The following is an 18,915-nucleotide window of genomic DNA, read 5'->3' on the forward strand; positions in this document are numbered from 1 at the left end:
GGTCAGCACTCACACATTCATCACGAAACGGTTGTTTTCCAAAGTCGACGACGCATCGACTGAAAGAACTGCTGATGAAGAACAATGAGGAGGACCACACAATGGTTGCTGCCGAGTAAACAGACGATCGCGTGGCACACATTAAGAGTGGTCTGCTTCTGTCGACAGCCGAGTGAACACTCAAAAGGAGCATTGTTGAATAGGGTCTTTTGTTTAACTGTTCATCCCAGGTCAAAATAGGTTAATTCTGGCCAACTTCATAGTTGATTCTATTCTGAAACTTATATGAAGTTTGTCAATGAGCGATCGTCGAAAAGATGTAGGAACCACCACATACCATGTTTTCATACTGGGATTGTCCAGAATCTACCTTTGGATTGACTGGATTATTTGGAATCCCCCCTGGACAGTCATGAATCCCCTCAATATTAAGTGAAATTCTTCCTGTGATTGCCCGGAATCCTCCCTGGGATAGTTCATAGTCTTTGGTTTTTCCGAAGTTACCTTTGATATTGTTGGGAAGCCGAACTGGGATTGTCTGAAATTCCCCCTAGGCTTGTTCGGAATCTCTACTGAGACTGTCATAAATCCCCTTTGCGATTGACTGGAACCCTCCTAGAGATTGTACAAAATCCCCCTGTAATAGAACGTCATCGGCATGGCAGTAAATCAAGACAGCTCTGACTGTTCCGTAAGGTCACCATAAAAATCTTCCATCGATTTTGAGCGGGCAGCTTGTAGTTCCTTTCATACACGTGCAATTTCCCTTTCATTGCTGAAAGATCTTCCCAGTAAAGCATTGCAAGCGCACCGTTTAAAATGTTGTTGCTTTGCTTTGCTTGACAGTATCGGTTGCTATGTATATTTTATGTTGAGCAACGCGAGTTACTCCGAGTTACTCAAAATTAACTCCGATTTTACTCATGATCAAAAGCTGTCTTGCCCCAAGTTTTGTTTGGTTTCAACAAAATAATGGTTTTTGATTCAACAAAATTCGACATTCAAATCAACAATATTCAAGTTTGACCATCAAATGAATATTTTGTCATGTTAAACAGGGTACATTTTTCTGCGTGTGTTACCTAATGAACAAATACCATAAATGAATGATAACCCAAATGGAAGAATTATTCCTCATATGGTTTGGATGATGCCCGAACACGTCGTTAAGGAAAATAATCATTATCGAGGGAATACTGTAATCAGGTTCGTGCCGCGAACGAGGGACAAGACACACTACTCTGTTCACTTTTCAAACGAGTGCCGCTGTATCGAAATAAAAACATTGTCACAACCCAATGAGTTGGATTACCGAGGTAAAGCAATCGGTAAAGTTGTGTGAGTAAAACTCCTATACGATACAAGCAATTAGTGACGTCACTACTTGTGTTTACGTTGATTTTTTGGATTACTAATACAACCATATTTCACGATCTGCATTACCTCTTTCTGGTCACAACCGTCAAAACTAACAGCCTAACATATGAAAAGAGCCCAGGGTGCCAAGATTGACCATCAGTTTCAAATACTGATTATTCGGGAATCAAAACTTATTTACTCAAATCAGCAATATTGATAGGAAGAGGATGATTTTTCTTATCAGATATTGCTATCGAATTGGTTGAACCCAATGGGCGAAAAATTATCGTTTTTGGTCCAATCTCTTCATTGGCTCTTAGGCCATTTTTAGATGTTACGGTTTGTCTGTCTCCGTTCCACAACTCGTTCAACAACGGATTGAAGAAGTTCACAGATGTAAACAATTGAATTTATTAAATCAATAAATAGGTACAAAAGTTTGTAAATACAGTAGAAATCTCAATTATATGCAGTGAAATGTAAGTATACAAGTGAAATAAAATAAAATAGTTAGGCTGCTATATGTTTCACAAGAGCTTATATTGCTTTGTAATTTTTCATTCAAGATTGCGGTAAGATTGTATCGAGTTTTCGCGGCATGCCCCATTCTCATTGAATTTTATTTCGAAGATTACCTACTACATTTTACGAAATTTATTTCATAACTGATTCATTTTATAAAACTTTCTGATGCCAAAGCTCAATAAAATTGTTAAACTTAGGAACATTCTCCTACAATTATTTTAACATTCCGTGAACCGGGATCTTCCACCTAATGGAACATTGGGAAATGGACTTCCACGAAATGCCGTACTCCCTTTAATGGTGACATTCATCTGAAATGCTTAATTTCGCTGATATACCTTCTAGACCTTGGAGTTCGAAAAATTTCAAAGCTAATTTTTTTTTCTGGTTCCACCGGGAGAAATATTTTCATTTGGGGAGAGTATTCTCCGGGACAAAGTCGTACAACCATATCGAAGTAACCCCCATTACCCATTCCAGATGCACATCACCAACATGACCCAACCGAACGGTGAAAGCAGTCAAAACTCAAATCTCTACATGCGCCTGCAGCAATCGCAAAACATGCGAGCCAACATTCAGAACATCTCGCAACTGCTGAACACTGGCCTGAGCCCGGAAGCGCTGGACATATGCGTGAAACTACTCGAAACCGGTGTCCATCCGCAAGCTCTGGCCGAAGTGGTTACACAGATCCGTCGCGAAATGGCAGCCCTCGAAACGGATACGCAGTGATTCCCGTCTTTTCCCCTGAAGGACATTCTTTCCATGATAATGTAAAATTCTACTTGTTGAATAATATAGAGCTTTGAAAGCATGTACTTACGTTGCTTTATTGAACTCAGTCGAACTTGGACATTTTATCGTCCGACGAAACCATCTTAGAGCTTTCTGCAGCTGATGATTCAACGATTTTGGGCGCCTGCTTCGGCTTTTTCTCGTTGAAAGCATATTGCTGGATTCCGGTATCCTGACTTTGTGGGATGGCTTCAAAGCTGGTGAACTCATTCGGTTTCGTAGATGGATCAAACTTTTCTCCGAGTGCAGCAAGTGATATCAGAATAGCTTCCTCCGTCCGCACGGTTCTAGATCCCTGTCGTGGCACGGTATTCAAGTATTCGTCGAACAACTGCTCGACATTGTCTACGTTCAGCTTGTTGTCATTGTCCAAGGCTGGTTCCAGTCCGAGAACTCCCCCAAACACCACTAAAGCATGCTTGAACTTCAAACTCCGTGGCTGCACCTCTTGAACGTTGGTTCCCGTGTCGGATGTTCCGATCGTCAAATCGTAACCTCCTTTGTACGGACTCTTGGTAAACACCTGTGACAGGGAATTTGCAATCCGCACACTGTAGCCCCAGTAGATACCGGTTTCCTGCCGTGGTTGTGCAGGTGGAACCACTTTCGCTCGAATCCTCTTCGACTTAAGATCCACACCCGGTGGCATTTTGACCGTGACCCGCACTCCCGATCCCAAATGGGTATCCACCAGGACATCGTTCAGCAGACCCACGTTGACGAAGGACGATTGTTCGTTCTTAGTTGGTTTGTCTGTAACAATTCCCTCTCGGAATTGGAATTCACTCGCCTGTCTGAGGTGATGCTGGGAATCAAGCGGACTCAACAGACCGCAAAATTTAAGGTCGTTGTGTATGGGGAAGAAAAATTTCCTCAGGTACTGTGGACACTCGAGGTACTGCAGGATCCGAGCCAACTGAACGCAGCAACGACGGGCCGATGTGCTTCCTTCGGATGTGTCTGGAAAATATCAAGAAGTATGATACTTAACACAATCTCAACAATGCGTTGAACAAAACTTACCAATGGTTCCCAGTTTCTCCGTTGCCTGATTGCCGGTGCCACAATCGTCAAACACGACCACTTCGTCGACCTGGAAGATGCAAGCAGCCCGGGCAATCTGTCCGGCCAAGTAGGTGCGCAGCTCCTGCGATTGGGCATTGTCCAGAATCGATCCTGGAACGGCAATGCTCAGTGTTGACACCTGGTCTTTTTCCGCTACCGGTTTCACCTGGATTTCAACCCTGGCTGCTTTGTCCCGTTCCACCTGTTCAAACTCCCGCTGAACCCGCTTCAGCAACTGATCCTGCTTTTTCTTCCGTTTTAGCTCCTTTCGTTGGATCTTTTCCCGTTCGGTTAGCTTTTTCGGTATGGTGGTTCTGGCGCCTTTGCCCGCCGAAGGTTTCATGATTATTGTCGGAAAAAATCACTGATTAACACGTTAACACATTATCAAGTTTTATCAAACAACTATACCGCGACCGCGAGACGAGATGGGAATAAAGGAAAGTCAAATAAACAAAATAAAAACACGTGCATGTTTACAGCGAGAACCGCTGTCAACAAACACCCGGTGACAGATATTGTTCAAACAAATTTAAACAACAAACTGCTACCAACAAACTGGTAAACTGTCAAAACACAAGCCAAAAAAATTAAACCGCTAACGGCGTCACTTGTAGCATTTTTACTAAAATTGCATTGATAGTGCCTAAATATCGTAGAAAAATAGTTAACAGTGAAATGGCACCTCGCAAGCGTAAAATAAAAGTGGTGGTCCCGTGTACTTCGCCGGAGAAGGCCAAGTTCAGCGTTGTCGTCATCCAGACCATTCTCAACGCGCAGGGAAGCGAAACAAACCACGTAAAGTTGATCAAAGAGCTGAAGAACATCTATCCGACGGTGGGTTATTAGATAAATAATAAATACAAATTTTAAATGCCTAGAATACACAACAAGCAAGATTAAGAGTATTCACATAATGCACATCGGTAATACTTTGACGCTCGCAAAAATAATTAAAAAAAAATAATTTTATTCAATACCAGGGTGCATGTGTAATGGAGAAGGTAAGTGCACCAGTTTTGGCCATTCCTCAGACAAACAATTAAATCACAATCTTCGTTCAGAATCATCAGGGCCTATAACCACCGACGAACTATAACGATTTTCTCTTTGTGCTAAGTGTTTTCAATTTGTTTCCAATATAATACAGTAAAAGGAAGCATTAGATAGCAAAAGCAACATAAAACATTAATACAACAAAGTTATTGACAAAAGATAAATCGTAGAAGATAATCGATCATTGCAGTTGGGACCTTATGCTAGAATATGCACCCGATAAATATGAATTGAATCAACAATCTTAACACAACTCATGATCTTAAACTTATAAACAACGTAAAATATCGTCAAAACATGGCCAAAATAGGTGCGTTTCCCCAATACCCATTTATGATAGTTACGTTAGCTTGTAGTTGACTATTTTGCCAGGTCAAGAAAGTATAGTATACATATATTGTTTAAAAACCCTTCACTTAAGCAAATTGTAACAAAAGTAATACGATACACACTTAGGCTGTGTTCCATTTGGTGAATCTTCACTTAAATTTGACAGATGGAAATTTTTTAAATAAACCTGCTATTACACCGGACTTATTTCTGACAGACCCGGAGTGATTTGAGATTTTGGGCGTAATTGCATTTGTAAACAAACACGTTAATTGCCGATTTCTCGCAAATGAAAGCTCAATTTCGAAAACTAATAGCACTATGAGGTGAAGAAACTATTCCTCTTTCATCTGGCATAGCTTGTTTACGAGATTGAGGTTTTAAAAACGAAAAAAACGGTGATTGACGTGTTTGTTTACGCCCAAATCTCAAATCACTCCGGAGACAAGGAATCAATTTTGACAAACATCTTCTCGAAAATTCGACGATTTTTTCGAACATTCTAATTTATATTCGTAGAGTCAAATTTTAGTAAAAAGTCACCAATTATGAGTTACCGTCATCATTCAGTTTCCAGCTACAGGTCGGACTCGATTATCCGGAGTATCGATTTTTTTCACTCCGGATAATCAAATCCTCCGGATAATCGAATCACAAGAAAAAAAATTAAAAATCTGCCCCTCCTCTTAACGATTGTTAAAATAATCATATTGCATATTATAATACAAAATTATTTCAAATGTCTGCATTTTATTATACTATTATTATTATTTAATTAGTTTTTAACTAAAAAAAATACTCCGGATAATCGAGTCTAAAATTCCGGATAATCGAATCCCGGATAATCGAGTCTCCGCATAATCGAGTTCAACCTGTTATCATATTGTATATTATGATACTAAATTATTTCAAATGTCTGATAAAAACAAAAAAAAACGCAAAAAAAAATACTCCGGATAATCGAGTCTAAAATTCCGGATAATCGAACCCCGTATAATCGAGACTCCGGATAATCAAGTCTCCGGATAATCGAGCCCGACCTGTATATAAAAATAGTGTGTAGAGCCTGACAACATATTTAACAAATTATTCGGTTGGTAGCCGAAGTGGTTCGGTAGAAAATTAAACCGAGTTCGTATTATTTTCTAAGTGTGTAGGTTCGAATGTTAAAAGATTCCATTACTACACTCTGAAAAATCGTCACGTCCGATTTACGTGAAAACATAGGTGGTTTTCGTCCACCCTATTTTTCACGTAACTTTTACCGGAATTGCACGTAGCCGACTAAAACTCAGCTTCGATTATCTACGTAATTATTCAGGTAAATAAGACCTGATTTCCACGTACTGCTTACGTGAAATCGAGGTGAAAACTACTGGAAAACTGGTAACTTTTACGTGATATTCCGTTTTGTTTAAAATGCTTTTCACGTAGTTTTTACGTGAATTTTGAATGAGGATAAGGGAACTTATATGTAAAAGCAGTCAATATTATGCAATTTCATCGAACAGATATAAATTCCACGTGTTTAAATTGATACTTATATCTAGGCATAAAATTGCAAATTATTGACTACTAAAAATAAATAGTATAGGTAAAAATGTTAATGAGATTTTTATATTTCTGTCAAAATATTAATAACTGTTGCAGACTCAAAATACTACATATCAGTGCTAACATTTGAAAACGGCGCAAAAGCCATTTGTAAACAAATGGTTTGTGGGCCCTTTACTCGCTACCCGAAGAACGCCCACGCAAACCAACAGCATCGTCAGGAAGGGGAAAATTTCCCCTACCCGATGTTGCTGTTGTGTCGCGTGGGTGTACTTCAAGTAGTGAGTAAAGGGCCCACAAACCATTTGTTTACAAATGGCTTTTGTGCCGTTTTCAAATGTTAGCACTGATATAATCATAAATAAATTAATGTAAATGAATAAAATTACCGTCCAATATTTGTAGCAAGCAGCAGGGAAATTTTGAATTTTTGAGGTGTTCTTCCACCATTCTTTCATCCATGTGCGCTAGATAGAGAAAGACGATTAAACGTCAAAAAGGTCTATGCCGGTGCCGGTGGTTTAGTGCTAAGAGGAAGAGGAGACAATACGTGCATAGAGGTAACTCTAAGACCCGAAAAAACGAGCTCAACTTTTTGGCTCAGCTCTGGTACTGACTTCGGTCCCAAGCTAATCGATGCACCCCTCGAAGCATAGGAAAATCCACGAACCCCTCATTTTATCTGTCAAACTTTCATAGCGAATCAAAACCTGGGACGGGGGGGGGGGGACGTGCTGTCACATCAGCCTACTGATCATTCTTGTATGAAATTGGTTGCAAACGTAAACAAACCCTGTAGGTTTCTTATGGCTTGTTTACGTTTGGAACCAGTATGCGAGGTCTATGTCAATCATACAAGGTCTGGAACAACAGGCAGCTTGCTGGTGTAAGAAGCAAAAATGTTGTAAACATTGCTGAACAAGCCAATGACGATGTCACGGCAGCACAACATTCCATACTGCGAATGGCAGACGTGTCGTCACAGAAAACAGCTGTTTCGTGTAAAAAGAGAAAAATTGCGATGAAATACGAACACCACTAAACATTTCCACATTTCACTAATATCAATAAGCCGGTTGGGCCAGACCTTGTATAATTGACATCAATGCGAGATAAACGACGATTTTTCGTATTTGACAGCCACCTCCCCCCTTGATAAAAAAAAACATAGTGTAGTACTAAAATTTCGACTAGAATTGGGTACGTTCATCGATTTGCTTGGGACCAATAGGCTAGTCAAGTAGTGAGCCAATTTGAAATCGTTAGATTCCACCGGTTGATACGAGGGCAAAAACGAACCACTTTTCTGTCAAACGCGAACCAGCTCGTGATTTTCCGATTTGAAGTGTGTAAGATAGAGATAGAGATAAAAAAAAAGTAAGAAGCCAGTTGTCTTATCTTCCTCTTAGGTTTAGTGGTAACCGTGACTGCTTTCTCACCCCAATGGGTCTGGGTTCAATCGATTCAATCCCAGCCGAGGTCGGTGAGATTTTTCTGAGGCATGCAAATATCTGGTCACGTCTTCGTTAGGAAGGAAAGTAAAGCCGTTGGTCCCGGCCCATGTGTGTTGAACGGGTGAGATATCCTACGCAGGTGTGGAAGCTGCCTTCCTGCACATTCGATTGCCATCAATGTCCGTTGGTAATTGGCACTAGATTGCGAAACAGAGAGCGACGTTAAATAAAGGAATGAAGAAGACGAAGAAGAACCTTTGAGTATCGAAGTCATAATTTCTAGACCAACAATTGAAATAGGCGGAACAACCAAACGTAAACAATAGCTTTAAAAGCAAATTCCTCGAGAATCAAAGCACATCCAAGGAATCTAACATAATCATCTGATAGAGCAAACTTCCTTTATCGAATGACATTGTTATGTCGTTTTCGATTTTGCGGTGTAGCTACACCGGTGCTACACTGTCGTACAACGAAATATTTTAGGGTGTAGATATAGGATGCACCTTTGTTTACAAATAAATGATGTTGAGCTGTCAAAGCCTCGCGCTTATTCCTGCTTACACTACACCAGTGCTACACCGCAAAAACGAAAACGACATTAGTTTGTGTGGGAGTATTTTAATTCTCGAGAATTTTGAGTTTAAAGCCATTGTTTACGTTTGGTTGGTCCGCCTATTTCAATTGTTGGTCTAGATTTGTGTTTGTCCCTTCGTGGCTGGATCTTCATTATCGCCTATGTTTTTGTCAATATTAATATTCGTCTTCATCTTGGTGGGTTTGATTTTTTTCATTTTACACAAATATAACGCTGTAGAACGTGTTGTGTTGGTTCGATGGATCGATGGAAAATTATTGCCTCATGCTGAGCTGATGATAGTATCGAGGTTTTAGTCTCTGGGGTCAACAATATTCAAAATAATCATTTTGCCCAAAATTAAATTGATTATTTTCAACGGCCTGACACGCTGCCATCTTTTCGTAGCTAGCATAAGAACGTGCTCACATATCAATCTCGCTATAGCTACTTGTTATTAGTAGACATATGGGTGTCACGTTTCACCTCCTTGATTATTTTGCTTTTGAGGATCGCTTCTAATTTTGACAATTTTGGGTTGGATAATCAAGCACTGGTGAATAAGAAGCTGCACCGTCGGGTTAACCTCACGTTTTTGATATCGGGTTTAATGGTTTTTTTTTAGGTTTTTTGAACGAACGATGCGCAGTGGTGGTTTGTTTACCTTTGCCTGTTAGTCGATTCAAGTCTCCTTCCCGATATTGGTATTGGTTTGCGTGGGCGTTCTTTGGTTCGCGTGAAATGCACTGAACCAATATGACATATTCCTGTTATGTGGAAATCTTTTAAATTTGCGCTATAAGATAATCCATTGAAAATTATATGATTGAAAATGTGCCAGGTAAATTCTATATGAATATCTGATACATTTACAATGCTGATAATTTGGTAACTTCTATATGATCGTCCTATGATAAATGAAAATCGATCAAATTATAATAATTAACTGAAATGGATTTGAAACCCATAAGCATAAGCTACACTTTTCACCACAATATAATATATGTGTCATAAATCAATCGAAGTAAAGTTTGTGTGAAAGTCACATGAAATTTACTTCTTCTTTTGACACATATATTTAATCGATTTCTAAAAATAAATCGAAAAATAAACATCAGGCAGTGGGAGCTTTCACAGTTGTGCCTTTTTTTATTGTAGCTGATTTGGGATTCGATCAAGGGCTGTTGAGGTGTGATGCTTTCGGTGTCTGCGCTCGATTTCACTGGGCCACGACTGACTTCAAGATTGAGCTCGTTCAAATAGCATGAAGTAAGAACAGCTCTCCCGACATGGAATGCAGTGCAACGTTATGCTCGTTTTGCTAGAGTGAAGACAAATAGCACTGACAAATTTATGTTCCGTTTCGGTGGTGTGGTTTGTTCAAATCTTTCTTAATGCACCTGTGTGCAATAAATCAACGACTAAATTATATAAGTTGATGTAACTGGTTCATGAAGTTCGAGTACTAGGGCTGGAATCTGAATTAGCCGTGTAGAAGGCTTACAATTAGAATCATAGCAAAGTAAATATTGCAGTAGAATCATTTTTTTTTTCAATCTCAATACATTCTTTTCCGGAAACAAACAAAGATTATTCAATACAGTATCATTGTTGTTAGTAGTATTTAGTTCAACTAATCATTTTAATGAGTGTACGATAACATCGTTGAAAATTGTTTCAATAATTTATAAAGAACAATCATGTAAGATGTATTTTATTGGGAGCGATATTCAGCCCAGAAAAACATGCAAAAACAAACGTTTGCTGTTGGATTTCTTAAAAGGCATATCTATATGACTATTAAATGATTGGGATGGATCTGTTTACAATCTTTAAACCTCAAAAATCAAAGGAAGCTATTCCAATGAGATATACATGTTTTCCTGAACTGCAAAGTTAAATGACAGTCCAATAGTTTCTTCATGTCTGTTTACACGCGACATATCAACAAACGTCAAAAATCATTAAAAGCAACTCCAATAAAATATACATCATTATCTTATAAGATATACATTTTAGTGAGCAATATTCATCATGAAAACAGGTATATTTTACTGGATTTTCTCATAGTGCAAACTTATATGATTTTCCATTAGTTTCTAGATGTCTGTTCCCACCCATAACATATCAACAGTTTTTCACCATGAAATATATCAGACAATATTCATATACTTATTACCTATCGCTAACCACGTTCGAAGCAAAGTATTATCAAGTACTAAGTATGTGAAATTACGATAGAAATCATTCCATATCGCAGTCATAGTTTTTAAGTGATAATCCAATGGAATCTATCAATCATCACATAGAATGAATAAATCTGCTGACATTGCTATGTTATAAGATGGATCCAATAAACGGTACATGTCGATTTGTTTCAGTGTGGGCCTAACAGGTTGTTTAAAACAGTTGATAGGCCATTTTATAAAGTTACGCGAGCATAACGTCATGTGTTAATTTTTAGTAAACACAGCACCTTTCAAACGTCAAATTTGTTCTTGCAGTTCATTCCGTGCATTGGTCAATAGGGAGCTACACATGGCTACACCACCGACGAACCGATATGCCACAGGAGCATTTCGTTTGTCCACAATTCGAGATGTGAAACGAGCGATTCGAACTTTCAAACGGGCGATCAGATCTGTCAAACGAGGTGATACGCAAACCAAGGCAATATAAATTTCACGTGGGTACGTGTCCTTGCTCATGGTATGACGCGATCGGATGAGTAGATGTCGGTAGTGTTTAACGTATTTTAAATATGGCGTCTTGGGCACGAATTTAAAAGTAGCTTATGTGAGCTGTCACGTCGGTTCGTCGCTGGCTGCACAGTCGGGTTAACCTCACTTTTTTTTTTCATCCGACGGTGATTTGTTTACATGGAATTAGAAAAAAATTAATTGTTTTATTAAATGTCTTTTTAGATTTTTTAGAAAGGAAGATTTTCAAAAAGAACATAGTTTCATTTCACTCTTACGTGACAGCGAAGATTGTCAAAACAAACGCAATTCATCTATACTGGGTTATAGCGGTACTTCTTGCGTGTGATGGTAAATCAAGAACAACATGTGAAAAGGTCATCAAGCTTTCTGTGAACAAACCTTCTTATTCTCTTTGCTCGCCCACGAAAAGCATGAACATCACATGGTAAGGGATACTTTCCCCTTCCCGATGATGTTGTAGGTTTGCGTGGGCGACCCTCGGTGGGCGAGAAAAGGGCCTACAAATGTTTGTTTATAAAAAGCTTGTATACCCTTTTAGCATGTGGCTCTTGAAATGATAAAAACAGACACTGCTAGGAACGACGAAACAGCGAGATTGATCGTGTAATCATCGCTGTAGCAAGGGGTAATCAATTCTGCACACTTTGCCAAAACACAGCATGGCACCATAGAGGCAACTCTAAGACCAAAAGGTCCCAAAGAAAGGTGCTCAACTTTTTGGCTCAGCTCTGGTACTATCTTCGGTCCCAAGCAAATCGATTCACCCCTCGAAACATAGGAAAATCCACGAACCCCTCATTTAATCTGTCAAACTTTCATAGCGAATCACAACAAACGTAGTGTACTCTAATATGGACCAACAGGTCTGTGCCATAAAAAGGGAGAAAAAAAAAAAAAAAACGTAGTGTAGTAGAATTTCGACTAAAATGGAGTACGCTTATAGATGTACTTGGGACCAATAGGCTAATCAAGTAGTGAGCCAATTTTAAATCGTTAGTTTCCACCGGGATGGCACATTGTTCGGCACGTTAGAGTAGAACAAAGAATAAATAAAATAAAATGGCATCACTGTTGAGTGTTGCTGCTAAGTTAATAGGTTCGAAGATTGTGTGACATGCTACATTTTGAAAATCTGTACGTATTTTTTTTTGCTCCATTAATCCTTTCAATGTAACAAAACACATTACATCTAATCTTATTCGCAGCGAAAACCCCTATGGATTGTGGATTGTGGTTTTGTCCAACCCGAAAAATTCCTAGACCGGACCGGGAATCGAACCCAACCACCTCCAGCATGGTCTTGCTTTGTAGCTGCGTCTTTACCGACTGAGCTAAGGGAGGCCCCACAAACACTCATAGCGATGCCAACGAAAATAGTTTTAAGTTTAAGCTTAATAGGTCTAAAAAAGTCATGCCTGGTGACCTAGTTAATAACTTCTTGAGAACTTTGCAATACTTCCAATGAGGACCGATGACGAATGTGAACGGAGACTGTATGAAACCTAGCCTTTAGTTAACAAATAAGACCCCATTGCCAGTTAGACCTTTCGAAAACAAAATCCTGCCGAATTAAAAGCTCCAGATACATAATTTCTTGCCCTCACATATAAGAATCGTATTCACTAAAATCCAGGAATTCCATCAAAGGTCCGTTGCAACTTCACCTTTTCCCATCTTCTACCTTCTCCCCCCTCAGGTCACCCATGAATCTTTCATGCGGTCCTTCATCCAATCCCTGAAGGGTGCCATGCAACATGACGAAACGAACGAATATGCCAACAATCGGCTCAAGCTGTGTGCCAAATTCATCGCAGACCCCGACCACAGCGAGCAGGAGGTGACCCATCCGATCATCATTATGGCATTCGAATGGCTATTGAACACCATCAGTCCTTCAGCGATTGTGCGATTCCGTATCTGTCAGTTCGTCAACCTGGTGCTGAATGCGATGGGCCCGGAAGCATCGTTGGACGACGACATCTGCGACAAGATCCTACGCTACATGCTGGAACGAATGCGCGATGTGGCACCGAACGTACGCGTCCAGGCGGTGCTGGCCCTACAGCGACTGCAGAACCCGGACGATCCGGAAGATTGCGTTTTTCGGACGTACATCTACCATCTGGATACGGATCCGTCGCCGAAGGTGCGGCAAACGATCATCTCTTCGTTGGGTCGAAACTACCGGACCATTCCGTACATTATAGAGCGGCTGTGGGACGTGGAGGAAAGGGTTCGTCGGCATACGTACATGCAGATGAGTAGCTATCCGGTCAAGCAGTATAAGGTGGCTCAGAGGTTGACGTTCCTGGAGCAAGGGTTGAACGATCATTCCGAGGCGGTCAGGAAGGTCGTTAAGAATGTTATGATTCCGCAGTGGTTCGAATCGTACCAGAAGGACTACGTGGCGTTCGTCAAGGCTCTGAAGATCGATGCCGATGAGAAAGAGCTGGAGCGATTTCGCAATACCGGGAAGTTGGCACTGTTTGAAATTTTCTCGTAAGGATTATTGGAAATCTTATTTGAATGCGCGTTTTGAGAATTGTTTTGAACGTTTCAGGAAATACGGCATCAATGACGCCATGACCGTGTTGGGGCTTCGGGAGGATGACAAAACCGTACCGCTGGAGAATTTAACCATCGAAACGGCTATCTGCTGGCAAGCGCTGTTGGAGTTCCTGCAAAAGACGGAATCGGATGAGTTGGACAATCTGATGGTGGATCTGTCGACGTTCTGCAACTATATTAAAGTGTAAGTTTTTTTTTTTTATTACGTTCTGCCCTGAAATGCTAATTGGTTGATTTCAATACTACAGATTTGCTGAGAACCCCTCGTTGTGCAACTACATTCGCATGTTGGCGGACGATCCGTCCATGATTACCGACAAGATGCAGAAGATGTACTTCCAATCGATGCTGCAAATCTTGCTAGAGATTGTCGACTCGTACGACTACGGTGACGAATTCGGGCGGGAAACGTTGAAGAAGATCCTGGCGGAGGCGCTTTGCTGCTGTGAATTGGACGAAGACAACGTTAAGATCATTCTATCGATCTTCGAGCGCCTCATCGGCGACGTGGAAATGCGTTTTAAATTTTTCGTCGATTTGATCAACAGCGTACTGGAACCTTCGCGGACGGATGTTTCCCATTCGTCCCGCTCGTTGGTGGAGGAGTATCTGGAGAAGAATCCCGACAAGAGCCTTCAGATGAAGATCAGTCATTTGCGGTTGACGATCATGGATCTGAAGGAACAGGAAATGGAGAAGGTCAATCAGAAGGACTACACTGGTGCGCAAAAGGTAGCCGAACAGCTGCATGCAGCGAATGAAGAGTATGCTACGCTCTTGAAACCGATTCTGTTTGCGGTTTCGTCATCCAGCGAGGGATCTTCGCTGTTCCGAGAGTCGATGCTGAAGCCGAAGAAGATCACCAACGCGACAATCAACAAGTGTCTGCAAATATCGTTCTATCTGGTTAACAATTCGACGGTGCTATCGTTGACTCCGATCGTGTGCGATTTGTACAAGTCCTTCATCAGCCGCTACGTGGAATCGGCTGAGATTGCCACTAGGGATTGGGCTTTGCGTTGTTCCGTGGCTTTCAGTATGCTGTACGATGGACTGTCCAAGGAAACATTCCAGTTGCTGTATCAGCAGTTTTTCCGCAATCATTGTACGAGAATTTGGCAAACGTCGATCGAAGGTATCTTTGAACTGATGGACCATTATGGGTTTGAACATTTTGACGTCGAAGCCAAGAAAGATGAGGCGAGGAAAAACACTCGCCAGTTGTTCAACACGAGGGATTACCTCGATCAGGATGATGAGGCGAGTACATCCAACACCGGAACGGGTGTCGATTTGATGCGTATGATGACGCACTTTTTCGAAACCTGTGAGGACAACGTGATCTGCTCAGCCATCGTGGACGGCTTCTGTCGGTTGATTCTCCATGGCCACTGCACCTCACAGGACATCATGTCCAAGCTGTTGCTCAAGTACTTCAATCCAACCACTGAATCGAAAACGCAACAAATTTTGGGCATCTTTTTCGAATGTCTGATCAAGAAAAAACGCCAAGAGATTCTACAGAAGGCTCTACTGCACACGCTGTTTACCATTCTGGAGTCGCCGAACGACAGTCCGCTGCAGGAGGTGAAACCGGAGCACGTGCTGAAGTTTGTAATCGATTCCACAAAACCGGTCTTCTGCAGTCCGGGACTGAATCCGCACAATACAATCGCGATATCGTTCCTTCAGGTAAAAGCATGCATACAATTATTTTTCCTTCTTCATCTTTGGCTTTATTACGTGTCTATTAGGACTTAAAGTCGGCCTTCAACTTTGTGTTCTTTGAGTACTTCCACAGTTGTTAATTAAGAGCTTTCTGAGCCTTTACTATTTTTGCATTAGTATAATCATACTCTGTGCCCAGGGAAATCGAGAAACGTTTCAACTCGAAAAATTCCTAGACCAGACCGGGAATCGAACCCAGCCGCCTCCAGCATGGTCTTACTTTATAGCTGCGCCTTTACCGACTAAGCTAAGAGAGGCACAATTTTTCCTTAAAAACCTTGATTGCTTCACCTTTGATTGTCTTACAGTCAGCTAGTCCACATATAAAGCGCTTGGTTTCAAGGTTATCATAAAATATATTTCCCCTCCCAATATTCAACTTTAACTTGAAAGTTGATATTATACAGGTTTTTCATCTGCAAACGTAGGTTTCATTGCTGTTATTACCTATTCGCGTATAGTATGCTTTGAGAAAATAAATACTCGACATGCCTTTCAACGTCTAATAGCAAATGAAAGCAAGTTCTTATTCCAACAATTCAAATCTTTACATTCAACACCTCATTTCAGGTCATGCTGGACAACTTAAATTACAAAGATCTGCTCAAGCTGCTCAGTAAAGAGCTCCTTACTCTGGAAATCTCCGACGACGCGGTACTTAAGAACGACATCAACAATTGTATCGAACAGATCCTTCTGGAGAAATCGCTCGACGTGAAGATTATCAAGAATCTCAAGGACTTCGAAGAGATGCTTCAGGGCACCTACCGGGAATCACTCACATTCTCCTCATCTCGAGCTCCACCGGTAGCCATCGCCGAAGAGCACGATACCGATCATCTTTCGGAACCCGAAGAACATCCGGAGGTCGCCTTGGAGGAAGAAGAACCGACCCTTCCCAAAGATCCCAAGGAAGTGCCTCAGTTCAACAAATCTTCACTGCAGAAAGATGTCAATGTACTAGCTGCATCCTCCCCGGCAAAATCCAGTGCTGCTCCCGAACCGGTTTGCCTGACCGTTCCCCAAACTCCTACCACTTTTGGAGCAGAAAACACAACCGGAATGAAATCCCTTCGCAAATCAATGAACGCATCCGAAGGCGCCGTGGTCAGAAACGTTTTCAAGGTTCCGGATGCCAGCGCTGTAAAGAATTTACGCCAACAGCAGCAGAAAGCTGCTGCGGAAAAGAAAGCCCAACAATCCAGCGACATAGACAGGGACACCGAGAAGGAGAGCGATGAATCGGAATTTTCGGAAGAGGAAGACGCAGTTGCAGCCGCAGGAGCGGAGGAATCTTTTGCCATTCCCTCGACGCAGGATATTTCCGGAATATCTACCCTTGATGGGGACAGCTCGATTCTGCATCTGGAGATTCCAGAGACGCAGCGTCCCATGGAAGAACAGTGTACGCCAATTCAACGAACGCTTTCCAAGAGAAAGATATCCGATAGCTCTATAGAGGATGAAATTGTCGATTCTTCACCTAATATAGTGGTAAAGTCAATTAATTGAGTAAGTACTATTTTTCTGATTAACCTCTACAACACTTCCAGACCAGTCGCCGGGACCATTCGATCTTACGCCCACTAGCTTCGGCCAAGTCAATTACCAAGTCGCAAAGTGCCATCAAGTACGATCAGCATCGAACGCGAAACACTGCTCTAAAGGAGGTCATCAGCGCGAAAGTAATGACTAGAAGGTCCCTCACGGACGTAACCAGCGGGAGTAAAGGAGCTATGGGAGGAAGTCTGGCTGGCATTGAACCGCTGGAGAAGAGCCCCCAGGCAAGAAGGAGAACTCGTAGCTCCATTGATGATGACGGTAAAACTTCCGAAAAATCTAAGAAGAAGGATAAAGATGAACCAGTGACTTCTACTGTTGCAATTAAAACTGCCCGGAGGCTAGAGCTGAATCAAGAAAAAACTGATTCCGCCAAGAAAGAAGCGGCCAACAAACCGAAAGAATCAGCAGAAAAGCCCAAATCGTCGAATAGAAATCAATCGACCACAGCTACGAAGAAAGCTGAAGAAGCAAAAACTCATTCTTCTGCTTTAAGAACCAGCAGAAGGAACCCGAACAAAGACGATTCCCCTGCAATTGTGTCGTCCAAGAAAGACACCACAAACCGAACGACTGAGAAAAAGTCAGCCGAAAAATCCTATTCGGAAAAGACCACCTCTTCCAAATCACCGCCACTACCCTCTCGAACAACTCGAAGATCGTTGGAAAAAAACAACAGCTCTGCTTCCACTGCTAGCAAAACCTCAACACGTTCGGTCACTAAAACCGCACCTTCGGGGAAATCCACTCCTTCCCGTCAGAAAACCCCTCAGGATTCCCCAGCTGCTTCAACATCATCCACATCCGTATCCACCAAGTCTCGGACCAGCCTCGGCAGCGGAAGCACCACCAGCGTCGGCGAAAGCTCTAGCTCCAAAAACCTAGTGAAGCGTACCATGGTTACTCGCAGTTCCAGATCATCGCCGGGGAAGCTGTCGGTTTCGTTGATCAGTAGTACTGATTCGTCGGCGGCAAGTCCGGTGCGTACCAAGCGGACGGCACTAACGCCACTGAGCGCCGGTACTGACACAAAAATCCCTGCGAATCCGACGAGACCAGCCCGGAAAGCAACTAAAAAGTAGAGATTAGGTGTTGATTAAAGTCTATTGTGGTTTCGGTGGTCTAATACCTGGTGGAAAATGTGTCAAGATTTTTTTTCTGAGTGTATTGTTCGTAGCTAATGCCATTTACTTTAATAATAAAAACAAATATATTTTCTAACCGCTGGACATTCTTCTTTCTGAGACCAGAACATTGATCACCGAAAAATTTAGATAGCATGGCAATCCCATGAGATAACGTACCATCAATGCCACAACAGGTAGCTTTATATATATACATATACAAATATACCTAGTTGTACCGAATACCGAAACAGTTTCTCAATTGATCAGAATGAGTAGCACGCAGGGATTCGCCCAGCAGTCACAGTCATTATGAAACATCAATGAGGACGAAGTTATGGTATCTTTCAAAGCTGTGACCCTCTTGTTAGGCAACGGCTCGCTGCATCATATCCGCCCAAAGAACGAGGTTTACTCGACAGGTAGTGGTTTCAATTGGTCACTTCAGCGCTCGGATGTACAGGTTGTGTCCCATCTCCAAGCGTTCAAATGAA

General features: G+C 41.6%; 3 protein-coding genes across 3 annotated transcripts; 2 read left to right on the top strand and 1 right to left on the bottom strand.

Moving 5' to 3' along the window:
* Positions 1-1,745: 1,745 nt before the first annotated feature.
* LOC135708653 (mitotic-spindle organizing protein 1-like) lies at positions 1,746-2,705 on the top strand. Its single transcript, XM_065230755.1, has 2 exons — positions 1,746-1,838; positions 2,365-2,705. Exon 2 carries the CDS (start codon positions 2,365-2,367, stop codon positions 2,617-2,619), a length of 255 nt encoding a protein of 84 aa, XP_065086827.1. The 5' UTR covers positions 1,746-1,838; the 3' UTR covers positions 2,620-2,705.
* On the bottom strand, positions 2,684-4,191 carry LOC135708652 (putative methyltransferase C9orf114). The gene is made up of 2 exons (XM_065230754.1): positions 3,706-4,191; positions 2,684-3,642 (listed from the first exon to the last, which is right to left on the bottom strand). The coding sequence occupies exons 1-2, from the start codon at positions 4,088-4,090 to the stop codon at positions 2,726-2,728; spliced, it is 1,302 nt and encodes a 433-aa protein (XP_065086826.1). The 5' UTR covers positions 4,091-4,191; the 3' UTR covers positions 2,684-2,725.
* Positions 4,192-4,358: 167 nt separating this feature from the next.
* On the top strand, positions 4,359-18,472 carry Cap-G (Chromosome associated protein G). The gene is made up of 6 exons (XM_065230315.1): positions 4,359-4,584; positions 13,138-13,940; positions 14,002-14,193; positions 14,258-15,701; positions 16,308-17,231; positions 17,291-18,472. The coding sequence occupies exons 1-6, from the start codon at positions 4,426-4,428 to the stop codon at positions 18,377-18,379; spliced, it is 4,611 nt and encodes a 1,536-aa protein (XP_065086387.1). The 5' UTR covers positions 4,359-4,425; the 3' UTR covers positions 18,380-18,472.
* The last annotated feature ends 443 nt before the right edge of the window (positions 18,473-18,915 follow it).

This window comes from Ochlerotatus camptorhynchus, unplaced genomic scaffold (genome assembly GCF_037179485.1).
Source record: "Ochlerotatus camptorhynchus isolate MF236.1 unplaced genomic scaffold, CSIRO-AGI_Acam_v1.1 ptg000330l, whole genome shotgun sequence".
Classification (NCBI taxonomy): Eukaryota; Metazoa; Arthropoda; class Insecta; order Diptera; family Culicidae; genus Ochlerotatus; species Ochlerotatus camptorhynchus.

Excerpts from the sequence above, each read along its gene's own strand:
- LOC135708653 (XM_065230755.1), top strand. The coding sequence starts at position 2,365 with ATGCACATCACCAACATGACCCAACCGAACGGTGAAAGCAGTCAAAAC.
- LOC135708652 (XM_065230754.1), bottom strand. The coding sequence starts at position 4,090 with ATGAAACCTTCGGCGGGCAAAGGCGCCAGAACCACCATACCGAAAAAG. Across the intron at positions 3,643-3,705 it reads GGAGAAACTGGGAACCATTG|ACACATCCGAAGGAAGCACA; the intron begins GTAAGTTTTGTT and ends GATATTTTCCAG.
- Cap-G (XM_065230315.1), top strand. The coding sequence starts at position 4,426 with ATGGCACCTCGCAAGCGTAAAATAAAAGTGGTGGTCCCGTGTACTTCG. Across the intron at positions 13,941-14,001 it reads GCACTGTTTGAAATTTTCTC|GAAATACGGCATCAATGACG; the intron begins GTAAGGATTATT and ends TGAACGTTTCAG. Across the intron at positions 15,702-16,307 it reads TCGCGATATCGTTCCTTCAG|GTCATGCTGGACAACTTAAA; the intron begins GTAAAAGCATGC and ends ACCTCATTTCAG.